The sequence below is a fragment of the Rhinatrema bivittatum genome, chromosome 1 (genome assembly GCF_901001135.1).
Source record: "Rhinatrema bivittatum chromosome 1, aRhiBiv1.1, whole genome shotgun sequence".
Taxonomy (NCBI): Eukaryota; Metazoa; Chordata; class Amphibia; order Gymnophiona; family Rhinatrematidae; genus Rhinatrema; species Rhinatrema bivittatum.
This window is the reverse complement of record NC_042615.1, coordinates 831,517,257-831,539,927: the sequence shown is the minus strand read 5'-3', so window position 1 is coordinate 831,539,927 and position 22,671 is coordinate 831,517,257. Positions and strand designations below refer to the sequence as shown.

At 48.9% G+C, this 22,671-nt stretch overlaps 1 protein-coding gene across 3 annotated transcripts in view; it reads right to left on the bottom strand.

Moving 5' to 3' along the window:
• Positions 1 to 164: 164 nt before the first annotated feature.
• LOC115079433 (sialic acid-binding Ig-like lectin 15) overlaps positions 165 to 22,671 on the bottom strand; it is a 107,414-nt gene continuing 84,907 nt past the window's right edge. The window contains exons 3-11 of one of the 3 annotated variants that reach the window (XM_029583044.1): positions 21,362 to 21,730; positions 20,825 to 20,855; positions 16,880 to 16,938; positions 10,649 to 10,708; positions 8,846 to 8,908; positions 6,605 to 6,664; positions 4,314 to 4,355; positions 4,175 to 4,221; positions 165 to 3,592 (exon numbers count right to left, since the gene is read on the bottom strand). In XM_029583044.1, coding sequence (XP_029438904.1) covers positions 3,581 to 3,592; positions 4,175 to 4,221; positions 4,314 to 4,355; positions 6,605 to 6,664; positions 8,846 to 8,908; positions 10,649 to 10,708; positions 16,880 to 16,938; positions 20,825 to 20,855; positions 21,362 to 21,730 — 743 coding nt within the window. In that variant the 3' untranslated portion in view covers positions 165 to 3,580. The remainder of the gene's footprint in view (positions 3,593 to 4,174; positions 4,222 to 4,313; positions 4,356 to 6,604; positions 6,665 to 8,845; positions 8,909 to 10,648; positions 10,709 to 16,879; positions 16,939 to 20,824; positions 20,856 to 21,361; positions 21,731 to 22,671) is intronic. The other 2 variants (XM_029583030.1, XM_029583037.1) reach the window with 2 other exon arrangements.

The following is a 22,671-nucleotide window of genomic DNA, read 5'->3' as shown; positions in this document are numbered from 1 at the left end:
ATGCAGCGCACTTTATCAGCACTGTGAATTTCACAGTGCACCGAATGAATGTCTGAAATAACAGAGGAATGAAATACAGGAAACAAATGATACAATAAGGATAAGAATGGTAATGGTCAAGTGAAGTTATAGGTTATTATTGCCAGTTGATTCAAGAGTAGGGCCCCATTTGGAGAAATATTTATTGTAATTAAACCTTATTTTTATATGCGGGGTAGATCACAGCATTCCCATACATAATAATACAATTCAAACATACAAAAACAGTAAGTTGAGCAAAACATCCATCATAAAATACATTCATTATGAAAAGAAGCAATAAAACAAAAATAACTTTTGTATAGACTGTTAACCCAATAATGAGGATATTTTTTCACACTCAGGCCGAGATTTATAGCAATGCACATTCAGTAATTCTTCTATTGCAAGCTAGCATATAGAAACCTGGTGGCAGAAAAAGGCCGTATGGCCCATCCAGACTGCCCCATTCATCCAATTTATCTAACCTTACTATTCCCATCACTCCCTCCGAGATCCCCTTATTTATCCCTTGCTTTTCCTAATGTTTGTCTTTATCACTTCCACCACCCTCTCTGTAAAGAAACATTTCCTCAGATTACTCCTGAGCCTACCCCCTTTCACCCCCATCTCATGACCCCTCCCCGTTCTAGAGCCTCCTTTCCATTGAAAGAGCCTCGTCTCCTGTGCATGGAAACCTAGTGCTATAGCGATAGCGATTAAGAGCGTCACACTAAAGTAAATCCATACAGTGATGAACAAATAAACCTTTTCCAAGGGAAAGGAAGCTGTAGAACTAGGGGGGGGGGGGGGGTCACAGCTCGAAGCTGCAAAGAGGTAGACGCAGGAGCAACGTCAACGGGTGGTGGATGCCTGGAACGCCCTCCTGGGGGAGCCAAAGAGGGTAACAGAATTCAACAAAGCGTGGGATAAACGCGGAGGACCCCTTATTGGCAAGGAGATGGACAAAAGGGTGGGACAGTGGTTGAACCCCCAAACCACACTGAAGGGACCTGGAAAGGCACAGGGGGAACCTGCACAGAGCCACAGTTACAGCCCTCGACAGACGGCAAGGCGCTAACCTTCGCTGGATGGAGCGTTAGAAACCTCGCTGGGCAGACTGGATGGACCAGTTTGGTCTTTTTCTGCCGCCATTTACACTGTAATATGTTACTAAACCGATGAGCCAAATAAAAACTTCACTGAACAATGCGACATAGCTTTTTTTTTAAATTTTATTATTACTATTAGCACCTTTTCTGCTTTGCTTATGACTGGCAACCGGCTCCAGATTTGTCCAACAGCGTCGGTCCCGTCCTGGGTTTAAGCCCTGGCATGCAGGGATTCGAAGTTCTGATCTCCCTATTATAGTCCCAGAGAAAAGTAAGAGTACAGGTCCCTGCATGCCATGGACTGGGTCAAGCCTGTCGGGCGGATGTGGAGCCAGTTGACAACCATCCTGTGTGCGGTCACCAAACGTACAGCTTTGTTCTGCCAGACCGGTGTGGAGCACAGGGAGCTGCTGGCCAGTCTGTGAAGGCCGGCCATGCTAAGCTCGCCCTGGGCTGGTGGGCCTTGGCTAGCTCCACCAGCTACTTATTTCCCAGCCTTGCAGAAGCTTTGGTAGATAAGGTACATCCTCTCCCCCTAAATTCACTCTTCCAGTCCAATATCAGGGAAGCCTGAAACCCAGCCATCACGATTCTAGGGTGAGCCCACATCCCCGTCTTATGATCCCGGGCCTTCATAAGGGATGAGTGCTGCCTCTCTTCCCCTGCTGATTGTACCTCACCTTCCGCAACGGAGTACGTTGTTAGTGTTCCCTGCTGCCTTCAGCTCGTCTGCATCTCGTTCGTGTGCAGCACTGTCCCGTTCTTGCCCTTCTGACAGAGATTTGGCCAATGGATTTCTATGCCCCAGATGCAGGATTTTACACTTTTTGCGCTGATGCTCAGCTTGTTAACCGGTGACTGCTCTTTCAGCTTCCCTTTCTATCCTTCCAGCCCTCCTCCTAATATGTCTACCCTATTACAGATTTTTTTTTTCTTGTTATCTGCAAACAGGATAAGGTGAGGAAAGGCCAAATGGCAAAACAGAATCCTTCTAATACATTTTACCTTGAAAGCTGTAACAAACAGTGAGGGTGTTAGGTTTGATTATGCAAGAAGTGCGTTAACTTGGATGCTTGTAAACATCTTTCATCCTGTGCATCGGTTTGCGATCTATTTGCTGTTCTAGTTACCTTGGACTGGCTGTTTTCATGAAGGGTGGGTCATAAACGTCTTAAATGAGTGGATGAGTGGCGGAAACGCTTCCTAGCAGCCTTTCTAAGAACGGGGAACACTCGGTGAGGTTGGAAGTTTTGGTAAAATTACCATCCCAGTCTCCTGCTGCTTTCCTTCCTAGGGCTGAGCGTGCACACAGCCAGAGGTGCAGGGTGTGACGGGTTCCTTCCAGCTTGGAGGCTCTGGGATAGGGGTGGCGGTCGCTATCACTGTTCCCTCTGAGCCCTGCACGTGTTGCACGCGCACACTCACAGGTCATGAACCCTGGGCACACAGCAAAGCACAGTGCGCACAAGAAATCCCTACATTATTTGCATTATACTGGCTTGTAGTGCACACATTTGAGCCCAGCTTATAAAACATTGCACACAAAAGAACATTTTTGCACAGGTCGCCTTTTAAAAATGAGAGAGAAGACTAGAAGGTATTCTTTTCTTTCCTGAGCTTCCCATTGCGTACAGTCTCGGATCAGCTAGAGGTGAGTTGAGTTGTTCCCAAGGGCCCGCTTAGTTTGTTGACGGTGCCCGGGCCTCGGCTCTGCACACTGATTGGGAGCCATGGACAAGCAGGTTTTAGTTTTTGTCTGTGCGCGTTATTTCCATCAGAGCTTCCTTATGGCACAGGTGAGTGCTTGGTGTCTCCAGTGAGAAAGTCATGAGATACCTGAAGGCCGAGGCCCGGCCTAGTGCAGCTCACCTCAGCAGAGATGTTTTAAACTTGGCTCTCTTCCCGTACCGGTCGAGATGTATCCGAGCAGCAGGGGCGACAGAATCAGAAACACCTTTGTGGGCGTAGAACAGGTCTGTTAGAGCACAAGGGCCCAGAAAGCCTTCTCTCTGAAATTCAGCAGTGGTGTCAGCAAGCACAAAGAATACAGTCCAAGGCTCGAAGGTCCAGGAGGGGAGTCAGCGCGTGGCTGAGGAGGTCATTAATCCAGACCGATAAGGGAGAACCGCAGGGTTCACCATTCCCAGAGAGGGGTGCGGGTGGCAGCGAGGAGCACATCTGGCTCCCCAAAGGTAGCGGCCACTCTGGATTATGAAATGGAAAATGGTGGACGTCCCCACCCGTGGCAGGGGGGGGGGGGGCACTTTATCCTGGACTGCTTCACATAGTCTCTCCGTGGACGGAGAGGGAGAACGCGTAGGCGTGCGGGGGGCGGGTTTTTGGAGGACCGGGGGATACTGGAGAATGGAAAGAGGAACTTCTGCTCCTCGCGGGTGGATGAACGCGTCCCGCTGCTTCCTTTTCTGCACCTGTGTGGATGCCGGGGGCTCTCATCTTCCCTCCTGCCGCACACAGAAAGATCTTGTTTATGACACCAGTCTCTCCCTCCTATCTCCCTGCCCTCCACAACATTTCTTCCTTTCCCTCCCTTGATCGGGGAGCCCAGGACCCCGGCTCTGATCCTAGGGCGCTAGCCCTACTGGGGTTATAGTCGGATGCCGGGGCAATGGCCCTGGGGTGGGGTGTGCTGGGAGCCCAGGGTCCTGGCCCTACAGGGCTTATGGCAGGAGCCTGAGTCACTGGCCCTGCTGGGAGCCCAGCACTCACCACCTCGCTCTGAGACCCCATCACCTTTCACTTAAGGGCTCCAGCACTCAGCTGTCTCTTTGAGGCTTCACTTTTATTTATTTATACACTATCGACATTTCTAGGCAGCTTACAATAAAATCCAGCCATAATAAATCATAAAACACATTAAACAGTCATAAATGTGAAAGTATAAATAACGTTTTTAAAAGCCTACTACAATAGATCAGATATAAAACTGAGACATGAAGACCGTAAAAGGCTAAATTTAACTTCAAACCCAACCTATTCAGGGTGGTCGTCCTTGGCTGTCCCTCCCTGCAGCGTCCAGCACTCACCTGTCTCCCTGCTTTGGCCTGGGTCATCACTGCTGCGTAGGTCACTTCTAAAGAAGAAGAGAAGGGAGAGGATCCTGGATGAGAGACTGCAGGACTCCAGGGAGAAGCCTGGGTGAGGAAAATATCTGCCTGCACTTACCTCCCGCCTCCAGCCTGGGGCTCGTTCCTCCTCTCTCCTTACCTTAAACGAAAGAAAGATTTCCATCAGCACACAGGGAGGGGCAGCACGTAAAGGGCGGGGGCACCTGAGTCCGATGCAGGCAGGTCTGCCTCCCACCCTCGCCCGCTCCGGCTCCAGGCGGTCCCCTCAAAACAAGGGGCAAGTACAGCAAGCGCTTGGTTATGGGAGTGAGGAGGACACTGTGAATGCTATGGGTGGCAGCAACTTCTTAACCAACGCACTCAGAAATACGGTCATTTGTTAGACTTAATTAAAAAAAAACAAAAAACCAGTCTCCTTGGTTTAGTGATGTTCATTGTTCTACTCTCAAGTCCCATGGTCAGACCGTTTCTTAATTTCTACCGATGGCCTGAGGCGAGATTCATTTCCCCATACGCTGCCACGATTTAAGATTTCGAAAAAGCGTCCTTTCCTTGAAATAAATGATTTGAAGGAGGCTTGGATTCCTCAATTAGTCGAGGGTCGGGCGAACTCTACTGAAGAAGCAGTGACTAAGTGGAGGCTGCCTTGGAGAACGCCTTAGATTCTCCAGTGTGAAGCAAGGACGCAGAGCTCCTTGGTTTGATAAGGCGTTTGTAGTCAAAAAGCAACAACTGAGATGCCCGGAGCGTAAATGGCGAAAAACTCCCAACGAAAACAATAAAAAAAGTTATCTTGTTCAACTGGATCATTGTAGACAGAAAGTCGCTTTAAAATAACGGTTGCTTTTCTCTGCCCAAATGCAGTCGAGCTCTTAACCGATGGCAAGAACTCTTCCACATTGTGAAATATTGGCCATCTCTTTCAGCTCTTCCCCAAGAAGCTAAAAAACTGACGTTGAAAGGTTAGCAAGGAGGCCAGATTGTTCATGATAAAACTGATTATCTTTCAAAGCAATTTGCAATTATTTCTATTCCTAATACTTCGGTTGGAGATACTGATGCACCAGCAGGGTTGCCACCCGGCTCCAGATTTTCAGGACAGGTTGATCCAGTCCTGCTTTTATACCCCTGCGAGTGGGCACTTAGTCTCGCTTTTCTTAGGGAAATCAGAATAAGTCCCAGCATGCAATGGGGTAAAAGCAACCTGGATCAACCTGTCCCGAAAATCTGGAGCCAGCTGGCGACCCTAGGCACCGGTTCTATGGGACGCCTTTCAGGAGGCCTCCAGAAAGGAGATTTTGGAAGTCATTGTTCATATGGAAAGCAATTAGGGTCTCGCTTAAAGTTTTAAGAGATGATCGGGCGCATTTTCTTACATTTGTGTTAATTATTCTCTGACTGCTGTTTTAAAAAGAGCAGCAGTGAAGCCAATTTTAAAACAAACTCAGTGTCGGGGGACTGCATTATATTAAAATCCTTTATTCAAATTCAAATTATCTAACTTGACGTTTGACCAGGTGCAGCTTAGTTCACACATCTGCCTTTTTGTTTTAAGAATCAAGAAACACCTGAACAGATGTGCTTTGTGTTACAGAGTCACAGATTCATTGAAGAGCTAAAACATGTGAAGGACTGGATGGCACGAGGAGCTGTAAGTAGTCAATTTCAATGTTTTATCATCAATTAGGGATGGCAGTATGTTCTCTACCAAATAGGAAATAAAGACGATATTCCTATTTCGTTTCATTTCGGGATTATGGGTGAGTCCTGGGGGGGCGGGGATCGGGAGAGGTTTGCTGGTGGTGGGGAGGGGGGATTTATATTTAAATAAATGGGAAGGGCTAGGCAGGTTTTAGGTTTGTTTGCTTTTTTATCTAAATGTACTTTTTTTGTTCCCTCCATGCCAAAAAATGATAGGAAAAACAACACAAAATTTTTGGGTTTTCTATCTTTTTTTTTTTTGCTAGGTTTGGGATTTTTCCAGGTTTGGGTTTTTTGTTTTTGTTTTTTTTTTTTTAATGAAATTTTAATGAAAAAACTAAAACAACAATCCAGGGATGGACCTGAAATGGCTGACCCCCCCCAATAGAAAAATGCACAGGCGCCAAAACGTTTTTTGGGGTTCAATCCCTATCATCAATTGTCAATAAAGTTAAATTGGAAACCAGTTTCTTCTTCCAGTGTGATTATTACTGCTGTTTGCAAGGTCTGTGTTAACAACGCTCAAGGCCTCAGAAAGAAGTTCCCAGGCCCGACAGGGACTCAGAGAGGGACTTAAGACCTGTATGGCAACGGCTGGCTATCCTTAGGGAGGAATTAACCCTGGGGTTACCTCCTGTCTTCCTCTCTCATCTCTTTCTTGCTATCACTTTTGTATTTTTTTTTTACCTTTCCCTTGTGTTGTGGTGAACTGGATATCCGCGTAGGTACAGCCGTCTTCACTCTTGCCTGTTGGACAAATAAAAAAAATTTAAAAAGTCAATTTCAGAAATGTTCTGAGTGCCTCGGAGATAAATATCAGCATGTTTTAAACATACGCGGAACATAGCACAATTTGAAAAGCTTCACCGCGTGGAAAGATAGAAGGGGTGTGCGCGCCCTTCCAAAGCACCTGTGAGACTAATCGTGATAGACTGGTTGGGGAGGTGCTGGGGAAATAGGGTTGGGTTTGGGTTCTTATCTAGGCAGACTGGATGCGCCAGATTCGAGACCTTTGCAATAAACCTTAGCATTTTATTATATTAAGGCTTTCTGTGGCCTGCTAAAAATGCTGAGTTATGCAGGAAGGCCTTACGTCCTGCAAGACACTAACGTCAGCAATCGAAAATTTGCGAGCCCACGCATGCAAATGAAGGAATAATCCATGGAAATGAAGGGCTAGTGAGCTGATGCAGCTGAGTGAGCGCTCACCAGCGGGATGCCCTTTTATACCTGCTAGGACCGGTCATTCACTTCGGGAGCCTCTTCTTACCGAGGGCGAGCTATGGAGTGCGATCTCGCTACACTGAGCATGCTCGGTTCTCTTTTTCTCTTGACTCCCCCTGCTGCCCGGCAAGGGGAATGCAAGGAAGCCTGGCACGTGGGGGCTGCTTGCCGGTGCAGAGGGGAAGAAGTGGGAGACCTCCTGCCCTCCAAGAGAGGAGGTGCAAAGGGACTGGAGAGTCCCCGGGAGAGCGGAAGACTGCCCTGACCGCACGTTCAGATCCCAGGTAGGAACCTTCAGGCGAGTGCAGGGATGCAATGGCTCCCCTACGGGGCTGAGGCTAAACAGCTAAGAGCTCTTCAGCTTGACTGAGAAGGCTATGGCAGAGTGGATTGTGCCCTGAAAGTAACAGGTGATTGCTTGAAAACATATGGGAGAAAGTACTTTTTCAGTTAGTGAAACAATTAGGTGGTGGAATTTATTGCCGGAATATTACAAAAGGTTTGGGCAGGTTTCAGGAGGAGAGGTCCATCAATAATTAGTCACTGGACTAACCATAAGAACATAAGAAACTGCCATGCTGGGTCAGACCAAGGGTCCATCAAGCCCAGCATCCTGTTTCCAACAGAGGCCAAAACCAGGCCACAAGAACCTGGCAATTACCCAAACACTAAGAAGATCCCATGCTACTGATGCAATTAATAGCAGTGGCTATTTTCTAAATCAATTTAATTAATAGCCATTAATGGACTTCTCCAAGAACTTATCCAAACCTTTTTTGAACCCAGATGGCCTTAGGTGTCTCCACCTCCCAGGAGTGCAAAGGAAAGCACTTTCTCGCTAGGATCTGCCGGGTAATTTCCAAGCTGGAGTGGCCACTGTCGGAGATGGGCTGCTGGCTCGAAGGACCTTTGGTCTGATCCGGTGCGGCATTTCTTATGTTCCTATGGTCTCAAAGTTGCATGTGTACATTTGAAAATCCTGTGCAAGCTAATGCCTGGCCTTGGTCCGGATAGAAGCATCCGTGCCATGGACTTTTAGAGAGGCAGGGGAGGGCAAGTTACCCGGAGAAACGGCTTTGTAAATTGCTCACTAAAGGACTGGCCTTAAGCTAAGGTGATCAGTAATTCTGAGAACGATTCCTCGATTTTTAAAGGGTGGCGGCCTTGACTCTGCACTTTGGGAGGGGGGATAATCTTGTAACATCGCGGGCGACTTAGGCGGCACTCGCGCGCGCGCCCCCATGCGTTAACACCCGTTTCCATAGGCAACGCGCGCGTGCGCCTTCCCTTTCAACACTGTCCCACCAAATCTCCACGCACGCCGTCAACGCCCGCTAAAAATACCCGCCCACGTTTTCCTCAAAAACCGAGACGTCTGCGTGAAAGTCCAAACCCCTTTTCCCGGCTCCTCTCCTCCCCCCGCCCCCGGGTTCACCTCCTCACGGTCTGGATAAACCTACGCGCGTTACTTTTAGCCGTGCAAAGCCCGGGCCATTTTATGAACGAGCCCTTTCCATGACTAATACAGCACTTTACCCATGGAAATGCTCCCAACAGTCGCCCCTTAATGTGCATTTCAGGTACATTCAGGTAATTGCAAGGAAGAGAGGAGAGAATCATGAACGGTTAGAGGGACGACGGACACAAAAGGCGCGGGTTAGAGCGCAGAAGGAGCCGACGAGCAGCAGCAGCGCTTATAGTTACCTAATAAGGGCTGGGTCTCCTGGGAGCGCGTGTCTTTGCTCACGCTGCCTCTCTCCTGAAACCCTGACACAGAAACATAGAAGTGACGGCAGAAGAAGACCTACAGGGCCCATCCAGTCTGCCCAGCGAGCTCCCACACTTTTTCCCCTCATGCTTGAGAAAATACACGAGAAGCGCTGGCCTGGACCCGGATCCCTGGGAATACAGGAGCCCTGACAACAAGGGGCATCCCAGGCGCTAGCAAGGATTCGCTTGTTCTTCTGTATAAGGAAACACAGAAACGACGGCAGCAGCAGCCTTTGGACAGGGGTCACCCACCAGGTCACGGGCCCTGAATCCAGCAAGTAGCTGTCGCAGCCCGGGGAACCAGGCCTAGGTCTCTCTTACCGAGAATCCCCGAGGGGCCTGGAGGCTGAGCTTTAATTCAGGAGGCTCCTGAAGCGCCGGCCAACCCTCCCCAAGGTCACCTCCTGTCCCAGTGAGGCACCGGTGCCTGCTACGTCTTCGTCACAGATCAACCCCGCTCCACCTCTTCCTGGGTCTCTTTTTTTCCTATCGGTCAATATTTTGAAGGTTACCTTCTCACCCGGGTCAGCAAGAAGAGGCTGATCCAGTCCTGCCTTCTTCCCCGTGACATTGCAGGGCGTCGTAGTTCTGATTTATTTTGGAAACGTAGTCTGCATCTCTGGGCATGCCATGCCTCAAAACCAGGACTGGATCAGCTTCGTCGGCCCGCCCTGGGTGAGATGGCAGCCCTAAGCGAGGGGCAGCAGAGGGACTGCACAGACCACCAGGTCAGAGTGAGTGACTATAGCAGGACTCCCTGTGCCAGGCACGAGCGAGGGGGCCACACACAGGGACTCGCCGACCCAGGCCAGGGTGAGGAACAATACCAGGACTCCCTGCTAAGGCAGGAGCCAGGCTGATACCAGGACTCCCTGTGCCAGGCACGAGCGAGGGAGCCACACACAGGGACTCTCAGTCCCAGACCAGGGTGAGGAACAATACCAGGACTCCCTGCTAAGGCAGGAGCCAGGCCGATACCAGGACGCCCTGTGCCAGGCACGAGCGAGGGGGCCACACACAGGGACTCTCAGTCCCAGACCAGGGTGAGGAACAATACCAGGACTCCCTGCTAAGGCAGGAGCCAGGCCGATACCAGGACTCCCTGTGCCAGGCACGAGCGAGGGGGCCACACAGGGACTCTCCGTCCCAGACCAGGGTGAGGAACAATACCAGGACTCCCTGCTCAGGCAGGAGCCAGGCCGATACCAGGACTCCCTGTGCCAGGCACGAGCGAGGGGGCCACACACAGGGACTCTCCGTCCCAGGCCAGGGTGAGGAACAATACCAGGACTCCCTGCTCAGGCAGGAGCCAGGCCGATACCAGGACTCCCTGTGCCAGGCACGAGCGAGGGGGCCACACAGGGACTCTCAGTCCCAGACCAGCGTGAGGAACAATACCAGGACTCCCTGCTCAGGCAGGAGCCAGGCCGATACCAGGACTCCCTGTGCCAGGCACGAGCGAGGGGGCCACACAGGGACTCTCCGTCCCAGGCCTGGGTGAGGAACAATACCAGGACTCCCTGTGCCAGGCACGAGCGAGGGGGCCACACAGGGACTCTCCGACCCAGGCCAGGGTGAGGAACAATACCAGGACACCCCACATAAGGGCAGCAGCAGGACTCCCTGCTCAGGCAGGAGCTGGGCCGATACCAGGACTCCCTGTGCCAGACGGGGCAACAGAGAGATTCCCTGAACCAGCCTGGAGCACGTGACAACCTCAGATAACGCCATTATTACCTGTCACGTCCTCCTTGTGGTCATGTGGTCCTCTCGGCAGCTCCTTACTGACTGGAGATCCTGAGAAGGAAGCAGATATTAAAGGTCAGCATGCTACCCGCATCCCTCCTGTGCAGTGCGATAGAAAAGAGAGCAATCTCTAAAGGGCACAGCCCAGGAAACAACCCCGGGGCCAGATTTACTGAAAGGGCTTTCCTCCCATTCTGTGTCTGTGAGAGAAATGCTGAGCAAATGAGGCCCCTGATTTTCTTAAGCAATAAACGGACCCAGGTATCTGTCAGGACCGGTCCTTCCACCGGGTGAACTAGGGGAGTAGCTAGAGCGCCACGATTCTGGGGGCGGCATAAAAAAGGCTGACTCTGTTATCATAGGCAGCAGAAAAATAGCTGTTGCAGTTTGAGTTCTGGGAGTTAGTGCCATTTTGGTAGGGCAGGTTTGCTATACAGGTCCCGAGAGCCTTTTATTTGCAGGGTTTTGTGTTGGTTCATATCATTCCTAGTAATGGGGGGAGTGTGTGTTGTTATTACTGGATTTGTTTTTTGCACGGTGAGTAGTAAACATCCTCGTCCTTCCCAGCCACTCATTTCAGAGATTCTCTTCAGTCAATGCAGTGTGAAATTCTCTCTTAGTTTATTCATTGATATATTTCTTGATTTTTTTATTTGCAGTCTACCCCCCCAAAATCATCAGACTCCGTGGCATGATTTGTGAAACGTATCTGTATTATATAATTTGTTTTACAGATATGAAACACAGTTTAATGTTTTAAAGTAGGATGCTCAGTTATGGGTTTTTACAGGATTGTTCTGGGAGGGGGAGGTGGTATCTTCATGGCTGTTAATCATTGGAGGATGCTCAATATCCCATGAGGGGGATAAGGCTGAAAATTCACGTGGGATGCCTAATACCCTTGCACCGGCCCTGGGATCTATCAGGCCATCTCCTGCATTTCCTGCGGTCTTTTTACCTCTACTTTTCATCCTTACATCTGTACTTCATTTGTACTTATCTACAATTCTCATAAGTACAAGTGCAGGAGCTCAGCAAAGCCTCCCTGCTCACTATCTCAGCAAATGATTGAGGAAGTTACTACAGATTCTGAGGGTATCACCACATGGAGAGGAGATTCTGAGGGGTATCATCATTTGGAGAGGAGATTCTGAAGGTATCGTCATATGGAGAGGAGATTCTGAGGGGTATCATCATTTGGAGAGGAGATTCTGAGGGAATCATCATGAGATGAGTTTCTGAGGGTTCCCATGTGGAGAGGAGATTCTGAGGGTATCACCACATGGAGAGGAGATTCTGAGGGGTATCACCACATGGAGAGGAGATTCTGAGGGGTATCATCATTTGGAGAGGAGATTCTGAGGGGTATCACCACATGGAGAGGAGATTCTGAGGGGTATCATCATTTGGAGAGGAGATTCTGAGGGGTATCACCACATGGAGAGGAGATTCTGAGGGTATCACCACATGGAGAGGAGATTCTGAGAGGTATCGTCATTTGGAGAGGAGATTCTGAGGGGTATCACCACATGGAGAGGAGATTCTGAGAGGTATCTCCACATAGAGAGGAGATTCTGAGGGTATCACCACATGGAGAGGAGATTCTGAGGGGTATCATCACATGGAGAGGAGATTCTGAGGGTATCACCACATGGAGAGGAGATTCTGAGAGGTATCGTCATTTGGAGAGGAGATTCTGAGGGGCATCACCACACGGAGAGGAGATTCTGAGGGGTATCATCATTTGGGGAGAAGATTCTGAGGGTATCATCACATAGAGAGGAGATTCTGAGGGGTATCGTCATTTGGAGAGGAGATTCTGAGGGTATCACCACATGGAGAGGAGATTCTGAGGGAATCACATGGAGAGGAGATTCTGAGAGGTATCGTCATTTGGAGAGGAGATTCTGAGGGGCATCACCACATGGAGAGGAGATTCTGAGAGGTATCGTCATTTGGAGAGGAGATTCTGAGGGGTATCACCACATAGAGAGGAGATTCTGAGGGTATCACCACATGGAGAGGAGATTCTGAGGGGTATCACCACATGGAGAGGAGATTCTGAGGGGTATCATCATTTGGGGAGGAGATTCTGAGGGTATCATCACAGAGAGAGGAGATTCTGAGGGGTATCGTCATTTGGAGAGGAGATTCTGAGGGTATCACCACATGGAGAGGAGATTCTGAGAGGTATCGTCATTTGGAGAGGAGATTCTGAGGGGCATCACCACATGGAGAGGAGATTCTGAGGGGTATCACCACATGGAAAGGAGATTCTGAGAGGTATCACCACATGGAGAGGAGATTCTGAGGGGCATCACCACATGGAGAGGAGATTCTGAGGGGTATCACCACATGGAAAGGAGATTCTGAGAGGTATCACCACATGGAGAGGAGATTCTGAGGGGCATCACCACATGGAGAGGAGATTCTGAGAGGTATCGTCATTTGGAGAGGAGATTCTGAGAGTATCACCACATGGAGAGGAGATTCTGAGGGGCATCACCACATGGATAGGAGATTCTGAGAGGTATCGTCATTTGGAGAGGAGATTCTGAGGGGCATCACCACATGGAGAGGAGATTCTGAGAGGTATCACCACATGGAGAGGAGATTCTGAGAGGTATCGTCATTTGGAGAGGAGATTCTGAGGGGTATCACCACATAGAGAGGAGATTCTGAGGGGTATCGTCATTTGGAGAGGAGATTCTGAGGGTATCACCACATAGAGAGGAGATTCTGAGGGTATCACCACATGGAGAGGAGATTCTGAGAGGTATCGTCATTTGGAGAGGAGATTCTGAGGGGTATCACCACATGGAGAGGAGATTCTGAGGGTATCACCACATGGAGAGGAGATTCTGAGAGGTATCGTCATTTGGAGAGGAGATTCTGAGGGGTATCACCACATAGAGAGGAGATTCTGAGGGTATCACCACATGGAGAGGAGATTCTGAGGGGCATCACCACATAGAGAGGAGATTCTGAGGGTATCACCACATGGAGAGGAGATTCTGAGAGGTATCGTCATTTGGAGAGGAGATTCTGAGGGGTATCACCACATAGAGAGGAGATTCTGAGGGTATCACCACATGGAGAGGAGATTCTGAGAGGTATCACCACATAGAGAGGAGATTCTGAGAGGTATCGTCATTTGGAGAGGAGATTCTGAGGGGTATCACCACATAGAGAGGAGATTCTGAGGGTATCACAACATGGAGAGGAGATTCTGAGGGTATCACCACATGGAGAGGAGATTCTGAGAGGTATCGTCATTTGGAGAGGAGATTCTGAGGGGTATCACCACATAGAGAGGAGATTCTGAGGGGTATCACCACATGGAGAGGAGATTCTGAGGGGCATCACCACATGGAGAGGAGATTCTGAGAGGTATCGTCATTTGGAGAGGAGATTCTGAGGGGCATCACCACATGGAGAGGAGATTCTGAGAGGTATCGTCATTTGGAGAGGAGATTCTGAGGGGTATCACCACATAGAGAGGAGATTCTGAGGGTATCACCACATGGAGAGAAGATTATGAGGGTATCACCACATAGAGAGGAGATTCTGAGAGGTATCGTCATTTGGAGAGGAGATTCTGAGGGGCATCATCACATAGAGAGGAGATTCTGAGGGGTATCACCACATGGAGAGGAGATTCTGAGAGGTATCATTTGGAGAGGAGATTCTGAGGGGCATCATCACATAGAGAGGAGATTCTGAGGGGTATCACCACATGGAGAGGAGATTCTGAGAGGTATCATTTGGAGAGGAGATTCTGAGGGTATCACCACATAGAGAGGAGATTCTGAGGGGCATCATCACATAGAGAGGAGATTGTGAGGGGTATCGTCATTTGGAGAGGAGATTCTGAGGGCATCACCACATGGAGAGGAGTTTGTGAGGGGTATCGTCATGTGGCGAGGAGAGTCTGAGGGGTATCATCATGTGGAGAGGAGTTTATGAGGGTATAGTCATGTGGAGAGGAGATTCTGGGGAATCACTATGTGAAGAGGAGTTTCTGAGGATATTTATTTATTTATTTAAACTTTTATATATCAGTGTTCGATTGTACATCACATCAGTTTACAGTTAACAGATAGCAAAAATGAAGGGAGAAGGAGAGGAGTAGAAGTTACATCAAACAGGAGAAATAGTTGTAAATAGGTATTGTCATGTGGAGAGGAGATAATGAGGGTATCATTATGTGGAGATGAGTTTATGAGGGGTATCCCCATGTGGAGAGGAGATTCTAAGGGGTATTGTCATTTTTGGAGGAGATTCTGAGGGGTATCATCATTTGGAGAGGAGATTCTGAGAGGTATCGTCATTTGGAGAGGAGATTCTGAGGGAATCATCATGAGATGAGTTTCTGAGGGGTATCATGTGGAGAGGAGATTCTGAAGGGTATCCCCATGTGGAGAGGAAATTCTGAGGGGTATCATCATTTGGAGAGGAGATTCTGAGGGGTATCATCATTTGGAGAGGAAATTCTGAGGGGTATCGTCATTTGGAGGGGAGATTCTGAGGGAATCATCATGAGATGAGTTTCTGAGGGGTATCATGTGGAGAGGAGATTCTGAGGAGTATCCCCATGTGGAGAGGAGATTCTGAGGGGTATCGTCATTTGGAGAGGAGATTCTGAAGGGTATTGTCATTTGGAGAGGAGATTCTGAGGGATATCATCATATGGAGACGGGATTCTGAGGGGTATCCCCATGTGGAGAGGAGATTCTGAAGGGTATTGTCATTTGGAGAGGAGATTCTGAGGGAATCATCATGAGATGAGTTTCTGAGGGTTATCATGTGGAGAGGAGATTCTGAGGAGTATCCCCATGTGGAGAGGAGATTCTGAGGGGTATCGTCATTTGGAGAGGAGATTCTGAAGGGTATTGTCATTTGGAGAGGAGATTCTGAGGGGTATCATCATATGGAGAGGGGATTCTGAGGGGTATCGTCATTTGGAGAGGAGATTCTGAGGGGTATCATCATTTGGAGAGGAGATTCTGAGGGGTATCGTCATTTGGAGAGGAGATTCTGAGGAAATCATCATGAGATGAGTTTCTGTGGGGTATCAAGTGGAGAGGAGATTTGAGGGGTATCATCATATGCAGAGGTGATTCTGAAGGGTAATTATGTTGGATTATTTGTTTAGATTTAGCTCATTCCTTTTCATTGATAGCTCGAGACAGGTTGCATTCAGGCACAGTAGGTGTTTGTTTGTTCTCAGAGAGCTCACAATCTTAGGGTCAGATTTACTGAGGCTTTTCTACCATTCTGTTTCTCTGGGAAATGCTTAGTAAGTGAGTCCCTTAGACCGTGAGCCCCTCTGGGGCAGAAAACCTATCTAATGTACCTGAAATGTAACTGACCTTCATTTCCGATTTGGAAAGGCAAGGAATGAAATCTAAACAAATCCAAATGCTTCTTGTACATTATTTATTCCTTTGAAGTACAGGAATAAAGCTTCCGGACTACAAATCCCACAATGCATTGGGAAATATGGAATAGTCCAAATTCTCCCCTTCGTAGCTCTGTCATCGAGCTGAGTTATCATGAGAGATAATAATGAGGACTGGGGCGCTACTTCCAAAGCTTCAGAGCCTCCTGTGGCAGAAGCTTTCACTCCAGAGGGCCCGTTCCTTATGCTCCCTGTCTGTCGGAAATCTGAACCTACTCTCTTCCAATCCTTGGTAATAGCCAAAAGAAGAGGTTTTTTTCCTGCAAATAATTTACCTCACCTTTAAAACCCCTGGTTAGGAAGCATCTGACAATTAACAACTCGTAAATCCTCTCTGGCTGTTTTAGCCTTCAACGCCTGCTCCGGGAGGACACTCAAACTCATCTGCCACGAGCAGGTAGTGGATATGGTGAACCTGCAATGCATGTGTTGAACTGGCAGTGTATGCAAGGAGCTGGCAGTGTACATGTGGCCTTTGCATCCCAACCAGAGGCCAACATGAGTGGCGCGTGGTAAGAGGCAGTAACTGGGACACTTCGTCCATGCAAAGAAACCTTTACTCCTAAAATCAGACTCCCATGTTGGATTGCTAAGAATACAAAGGAAGCTACGTCTGCAATGCGTGTTCCCATCCCCTCGTCATCACTAAGGCTCTGGCCCCGGTGCTGCTGTAGGAGTGGGACACAGACCTTCAGCTGCCTTTTGGGACTGGCTATGGTCAATGCTCGCATTACTCAGGCCTTGCTTTGCTGCATTCCTACCTGCGCCGGGTATGTCCGATGGGCTGTGGTGGCTGTTGATGGCCAGATTCCCCTGGACTCTGGGAGAAGGTAACATGTGGTTAGAAAACAGGACAATCTTAGCGAGCCAGACTCTTCCCCCTTCTCAGCTTTCCCTCAGCCTGGATCAAGCGTAACTGCTTACAGGGCCGCAAGACAAGCTGAGCCCATGTACCAGCCCACGAGTGCAACCATGGAGGGGCCCACATGAACTGTATCAGAAGATATCCAAAAAAACGGGCTCATTAGATTCTTTTTTGTATAAATGAATCTTCATTTCAAGTTAGATTTCTGGAATCTAACCGCTATTTGCCTTCAGTGAAACCGGTGACCCGCAAAAATACTAGTTAGACATTTAGCACCTACAAAGAGCGTCAAAGCCTTGTCAGAAAACATCCATGCACATCGAGACAAAGAGGATGAGGGGGCTGAGAAAGTATCTCTGATGAGTCTGACCTTACCAACGTTACAATGCACAAACCTATGAGGTCAACACACCCAATCTGAGACCAGGAAGGAGGTCGAGGCACAGAGCTATCCAAGGAGACCAGAAAAGAAAGCGCTGAGCAGGAGGCCGAATAAGAGTGAACAGATGGGGAAAAATAGGGCAAAAGGGCCCACCCTGCTCCGAGCTGCAGAATGCATCCCCTGCCTTCTTTCCCATGCGAGAGCCAAATTGATCCCTCCTTGGACACACCACAGTCACTCTGGTGATGCTGATCCTCTTTTGGAGAAACTGCAGTGGGCATGCTCGGGCCGGGAGGTCAGCCTAAGCTAACGCTAGAAAGCCAAAAAAAAAAAAACAACCCACCCCACCTGCTGACACTTCAACCTCCACTCTGCCTCCCTGGCATAATCTCCCCAACACTTATTCACCCCAGCACCGGAGGGATTAATGAAGAAACACCAGAAGCCTTGCACCACAGAATGATTGCCTCAGTTTGAGGAGTAGAACTGTTAGAGAAATAAAGGAAAGGCAAGACACGTAGAGGAAAGGCTGAAGAACAATGAGATAAATATTCAGCGGGCCGATTAAAGTTAAGAGCTCTGACCAGTGCTGAATATCAACTCCCAGCTCACAGAGTTTAAATGTGCCCTGGTTCTTTCTATGTGGGTACACTTTGAGTTGCGCACACAAATATATCCACTGAGAGGGGTAATAAGGGGGGCACTTCAGCTTTGAAGATTTGTCTGGCTTCCTCCCAAAATTAGCCGGGCAGCTCCTCTGAATATCGACCTCAATATTCTTGTGCAGTTTGCCTCCCGCAGGGTGGGACTGATTAAGCCCATCTTCAGGTGAGAGCTGAGAGCATTCCTGGTCGCTGGAGGATATAATTTGCAGGTTTTCTCATATTCCCTGGGTCCAGCCAGCAGTGGCAGATTGTAAAAGGCAGAGCTCCCGTCCCGTACGACGGATGACTGCTGGGGGGAGGCCCTGGGCAGAGTCCTGTTAGTGTAGGCGTGAGAGAGAAGGAGTCCTCAGGTGGTCCACATGAGGCTCCGTCTCCCTTGCCCCCTCCCCGCCCTTCCTGTCCTGTCTTGCTCTATGATGGAGGATCTGAGCAATGAATATTAAGGAGAATTTTCAAAGCCCATTTCCTGAGTAGATTGATCTGGCAGAAAAAGGTTGGTCCTCTGCCCCGCTGGAAGCACAAGCCGAGGGTGGGGAAAGAGCTTGTTAGGTCAATAGTGCCCTTGCATTTGATTCTGAAATCTTTGTGTTTTGCGCTATATGTTTGCTTGCCCATAGAGCAGTGCAAAGGGCATGGGTGCTTCTGACCCACAGACCCCCTAGGCAATATTTAAAGGGAAACAAGCTACAAGATCCAGGGATAAAACGTCCCAGTGGACTTTGCAGGAACATGAGTTTTCTGATGACTGCCCCTGCCGAGTGTAAAGGAAAGGTCACAGCTTTGCCATCGAAGGGGTCAGTGCTGTACCTTACTGGGCAGGAGAGCCATCGGGCAGTGAAGAGGAAATACTGTAGAGGCAGAGAGGAAAAGAGGTGGACTCTTCTGCTTCAGACATGACAGCAGTTCACCGTTTGTACCTTCTTAAGACATTGCAGCTGATTTTTGTGCATTCAATTTCCTGCTGCTGCTTTCCTCGTTATTTCCTCTGGACGAAGGAGATGAAAGCGTTTTCAGAGCACACTGACATGAGGAGGTGATGTAATCGAAGTGTGGTCAAGCATTTTGGGCTTCACACTAAGCATCGGCCATTCACGCTTCTTTTGCCCTATTTCAGAGGTTGCTGAGAGCGGCAGCTGAGCAGAGTGAGCGGATACTAAGTTACACAGCAGACACTGGGTGCAGTCCTAACACCTGCACATGCACAGGGCCTCTCAGTAGCTTTTTCAAATACAATTACATTTATTTGCTCACACGCTAGAAAGTTTTCCCACTGGCAAGTGGGGATGAATTGATCTTGTAAGTTTTCGCATGGATAAAAACATTGATGGTCAGATTGACTTTTTGGCCACCAGGGTTCGTTCTGGTTTTCAGGTGCATATGGATATTTTTTTGAGAGGACAGTGACGCCAGGTTCTAACCAGTCTGTGAGTCAGGGATTTTGCTGAAGGCAAATAATGGCTCACTTGCAGAACTCCCTTTGAAATGAAGACACCGTTATTCAGAATGATTTCTCATGAACCATTAACCTATCCGTCACCATTCCCCACCTCGAGCTCCTCGCGCCTCCTCCTCTGTATTCCTGATACGTGGTAACTTCGTGTCTCCAGGCTGCTCCCTTCCCAGTTCCTCCTGCACAGAGCAATCTCCCCAGAGAGTTACAAGATGCACCAACACCTCTCTTCTTTCCATCACTAAACTACACAACCTCTCTCATTAGTAACGATACATCCAACACGTAGGCGTAAAACGTTACTGAAACGTTACCCACAAGATTGTTCTATGTAAACCGCTAAATGTAGCGACAGTTACTGTTCCTTGTGAACCGGGGTGATATGTATATTATCAGGAACCTCCGGTATATAAATCATTTAAATAAATAAATAAGATTCTAAGCACAAGACAACCACACAAATTATGGGGCTGAGTTATTAAAGGCTTTCTCCTGTTCTGTTTCTATGGGAAAGATGCTTAGGTTTGAACGTCAAGTGCGTAACTTTACTTGGTGCAATGCAGGGTAGAGAGCTATGAGCATAAAAGGCCTGACGGTTATCCACGTAACTTTCGCGCTCATAAATTCAGAACGACCCCGAAACGTCCACCTGGGATGTGCAGCCAAATTTATGCCACGTTATGAACTTTCCACGCATATTTTTATTTTTTAGTATGGGGGGGGGGGGGCGAGGGAGGGGCTGAAAATCCAGTGAGAGGTGCAAGCAGGTGAGATATGTGCATTTGCTCCATTTTTTCGCACACTTGGTTTTGTAAACTTACCACTTGGTGCCAATTCTCTCTACAGAGTGCCTCCTTCCTCCTCAACTCCTTTCCTTGTTGACTACTTTGAAGGCAACTTACAGGATCCAGTCTCCTTTCTCCTCTCCTTCCCACTTCCCTCCACCTGTCCTTTCATTCTGCTCCCTCCACTCTCTTCTCCCCTCATCTACTTTCGTTCTCCCACTCATCTACCGTTTTACCCTCTCCGTGTCATCAGACTCTTCCCCTTCTGACTCCATTGGCTACTGCACACCCAGAGAGGCAAATGAGTTCCTTATGCTGCTTCCGGCAGGTCTGCAACATTTCTCCTAGTGTCGCCGCACGTGCTGTCAGCTGCCACATTTTGATTGTGTTTTGTCTACCGTCTATGTAAGCAGCTGCGGGGAACAGGTAGTCTTCCGCTGTGACTGCAAAGCTAGTAGAGCACAACACCCCGGAGTACGTACATAAAGCTTCCATTGACTGGCCTGGATGACCCATAGTCCCTCCCAAATGAAAAGATAAGAGAGAGAGAGATACATACCTTGTGCTGACTTTCCAACATAGCAGAGAACCTGCAAACCCAAGTGAGAAGAGAAAATTGGTGATGGTCCACAGTTGGGATGTGTTGACCCATGCAAGGAGCCATTCCTATTCTTTACCGGTTTAGAAATGGGTCGAGCTAACAGAGGGTGGCAAATGGCTGGAGGTCAGTCTGAGGAGAGGAGGGTGGCCGGCGGGGTAGCCAGGGATGGTTTTATGAGTAATATTGCAGAGGGGCCCGGGGTGAGAGGGACTCTCTGCAAAAGTCTTCAAAAGAAAGGGTGAGTGTCTGGAGGGGAGAGGAAAAAATGAGGAGGGAGAGAAAACATCTGGAGAAGGAGTCAAGAGCGCATCAGACAAGACTGAATGCCGTCATGCACGTGGGGACAGAAACTTAAGGCAAGAGTGTAGGACACTGAGTCACATTTCAGGGTAAATCCAGCCCTCGAGCACAGGACCCCGTAAGTGTCTCAACTCATCGCAGGGCCTCGCAGTAACATATTAGATATCTGATGGTCACATCCCGCCCCCTCATTACCTTCCTTTCTCCTATGGATGAAGCAGACAATTCCTGTTCCCAGGAACAGCAGGAGCAGCAAGACCAGGCCCACCGCAATCATCACTGTGTGGCTGCTGGGCATCTCGCCCACCTCCAGCCGCCTCTCGTCCTGGCCGTACACATTCTGTGCTCTGCAGGTGTACGTCCCATTCTGGGTCACGGTGAGGTTCCCCAGCGTTTGGTTCAGGTTGGCGAATTTCACCTCCTGTGGGGGCGGCGTGGGCGTCTCACTCTTTTCTGGCCTGTCCCAGGTGATGTTGGGGAGCGGGAGTCCTTCCGCCACGCACTCCGCCCAGCGCCCCGCATAAACGTTTCCGTGGAGCGTCAGGTTGAGTATGGTGGGTGGCGCTGTGGAGAGCAGACAGGGAGGGGTTATTACTTATGGTATATCAGGAGAAGAGCAGCGTCCCTAGATTCACATCAAACCCAACTGGGAGAATTAATATCTGTGCGAAGGAGAGGGGCTGTAACCCTGATGGGCACCTCTCTATTAATACAAGGGGAGAGTGTAATCCCAAGAGAGACAGCTCTGTTAATGCTAAGGGAGAGTGTAATCCCAAGACAGACACCTCTGTTAATGCGAGGGGAGAGTGTAATCCCAAGAGAGACACCTCTGTTAATGCGAGGGGAGAGTGTAATCCCAAGAGAGACACCTCTGTTAATGCGAGGGGAGAGTGTAATCCCAAGACAGACACCTCTGTTAATGCTAGGGGAGAGTGTAATCCAAGAGAGACACCTCTGTTAATGCTAAGGGAGGGAGTAATCCCAAGAGAGACATCTCTATTAATGCTATGGAAGGGTGTTACCCCAGGAGAGACCTCTGATAATGCTAGGGGAGAGTGTAATCCCAAGAGAGACATCTCTGTTAATACTAGGGGAGGGTATAACCCTAGGAGACACACCTCTGTTAATGCTAGGGGAGAGTGTAACTCCCAAGAGAGACACCTCTGTTAATGCTAAGGGGGAATGTAATTCCAAGAGAGACACCACTGTTAATGCAAGGGGAGAGTGTAATCCCAAGAGAGACACCATTGTTAATGCTAGGAGAGAGTGTAATCCCAAGAGAGACATCTCTGTTAATACTAGGGGAGGGTATAACCCCAGAAGATACACGTCTGTTAATGCTAGGGGAGAGTGTAATCCCAAGAGAGACATCTCTATTAATACTAGGAGAGGGCGTAACCCCCGAGACACCTCTGTTAATGCTAGGGGACAGTGTAATTCCAAGAGAGACACCTCTGTTAATACTAGGGGAGGGTATAACCCCAGGAGACACACCTCTGTTAATG